The following is a 1,457-nucleotide window of genomic DNA, read 5'->3' as shown; positions in this document are numbered from 1 at the left end:
GGACCCTAATATGTTAGAAACTAAAATAAATCTATGCACGATCTTAAAATCGATAGCATTTTCATTAACAGTATCTCTCTAAACATATAAAGGGACCCTAATATGTTAGAAACTAAAATATATCTATGCACGATCTTAAAATCGATAGCATTTTCATTAACAGTATCTCTCTAAACATATAATGGGACCCTCCTAATATAATATATTAGGGTCCCTTTATATGTTTTGAGAGATAAGAAATGTGAAGTAATAAGAAAAGTTAAAATATATGGATACACGATCATAAAATCGATATTATTTTCATTAACAGTATCTGCTAAAACATATAAAGGGACCTTAATATGTTAGAAATAAGAAAAGTTAAAATATATCGATACTTTGTCTTAAAATTGACAACATTTTCATTTTCTACACGCCTCAAAATCTAAAACGGAAACTTCATATAGAAATCCAAAAAGGTGAAAAATAAACAAATTAAAAACTTGTTATTCGACTACTTTTTAATTCGATTGAAATTATATTTCAAACCTATAAATACGATAGTATTCGGAAGTATTATTGGAATAAAATTGTATACATGTTAAAAATTCTTGTATTATTAATAATTGTTAAAAATAAATGAATACCAACTCTGAATAAAAATATATTCGTTTCTCGTAAGTCAAATTAACGTTCGCCCAACTCCATGTTAACCTAACTCCCTTCCCTGATTCAATTAACAAGTTGACGGGTTATTCACAGATCTATTAATAATTTGCACTTAAAATAATTGTTACGCAACTAGATCTTTCAAGATAAGGATTATTAAAGTAGTAAAGACTTCAAAATGTCGGCTGTTTCAATACGTAAAAAAAAATATATTTTTTATTTGGAGCTCCATATCTTTAAAACTAGCTACCACACTAAAACATATAATAGGGCATCATTTAAAGGAAGGAAACCTACTCAGCAAGTAAGCCATCGATATTGATATTACACAGGAGCAATTTTTAAATTATTAAATGTACTTCTATGAAAATCAATTGTATATTACTTACACTTATTACTACACCGAATAATGATAAAATCACTAGGAGTAAGATCTTGATAGCCATGACTGGAGAACAGAACAGGCAGAGACCTTTGCACAAATGGAACTGACAATATTCCTTTCGTATCGTCAAAAAGTGAACTCTGGGGTCAGGTCTTATCGAATTTGTTATTTTCCTCAATATTTTCCTCTTGTTCAATATTTTTATCTTGTACATTTATCAGTATCCGTAACACGTCATACTTTTGTTGCTAGCTGGTTGAAGACAAAGTAAATGACAACTCATTATATATATATTTCTAAGTTGTAACAATATTATTAGAGGGAAAGGCTTTGTTGAGCTATGCTGACAAGCGTATGGGGTCCCTACAAGACACAGCATACCTATCAATGCAATATTACATATATAAACACTAACAAATATATA

General features: G+C 29.0%; 1 protein-coding gene across 1 annotated transcript in view; it reads right to left on the bottom strand.

Moving 5' to 3' along the window:
* The window catches only part of LOC106679608 (serine/threonine-protein phosphatase 6 regulatory ankyrin repeat subunit B), a gene marked incomplete at its 5' end in the record, with an annotated part of 19,619 nt that extends 18,426 nt beyond the window's left edge, over positions 1–1,193 (bottom strand). The window contains 1 exon segment of the mRNA XM_067050774.1: positions 1,038–1,193. Within this exon segment, the coding sequence (XP_066906875.1) occupies positions 1,038–1,094 (57 nt within the window).
* Between the last annotated feature and the right edge of the window lie 264 nt (positions 1,194–1,457).

The sequence above is a fragment of the Halyomorpha halys genome, unplaced genomic scaffold (assembly GCF_000696795.3).
Source record: "Halyomorpha halys isolate HHAL.00 unplaced genomic scaffold, Hhal_1.1 Scaffold210.1, whole genome shotgun sequence".
Classification (NCBI taxonomy): domain Eukaryota; kingdom Metazoa; phylum Arthropoda; class Insecta; order Hemiptera; family Pentatomidae; genus Halyomorpha; species Halyomorpha halys.
Note: the sequence above shows the minus strand (reverse complement) of the source record. Positions and strands in the feature narration are given on the sequence as shown.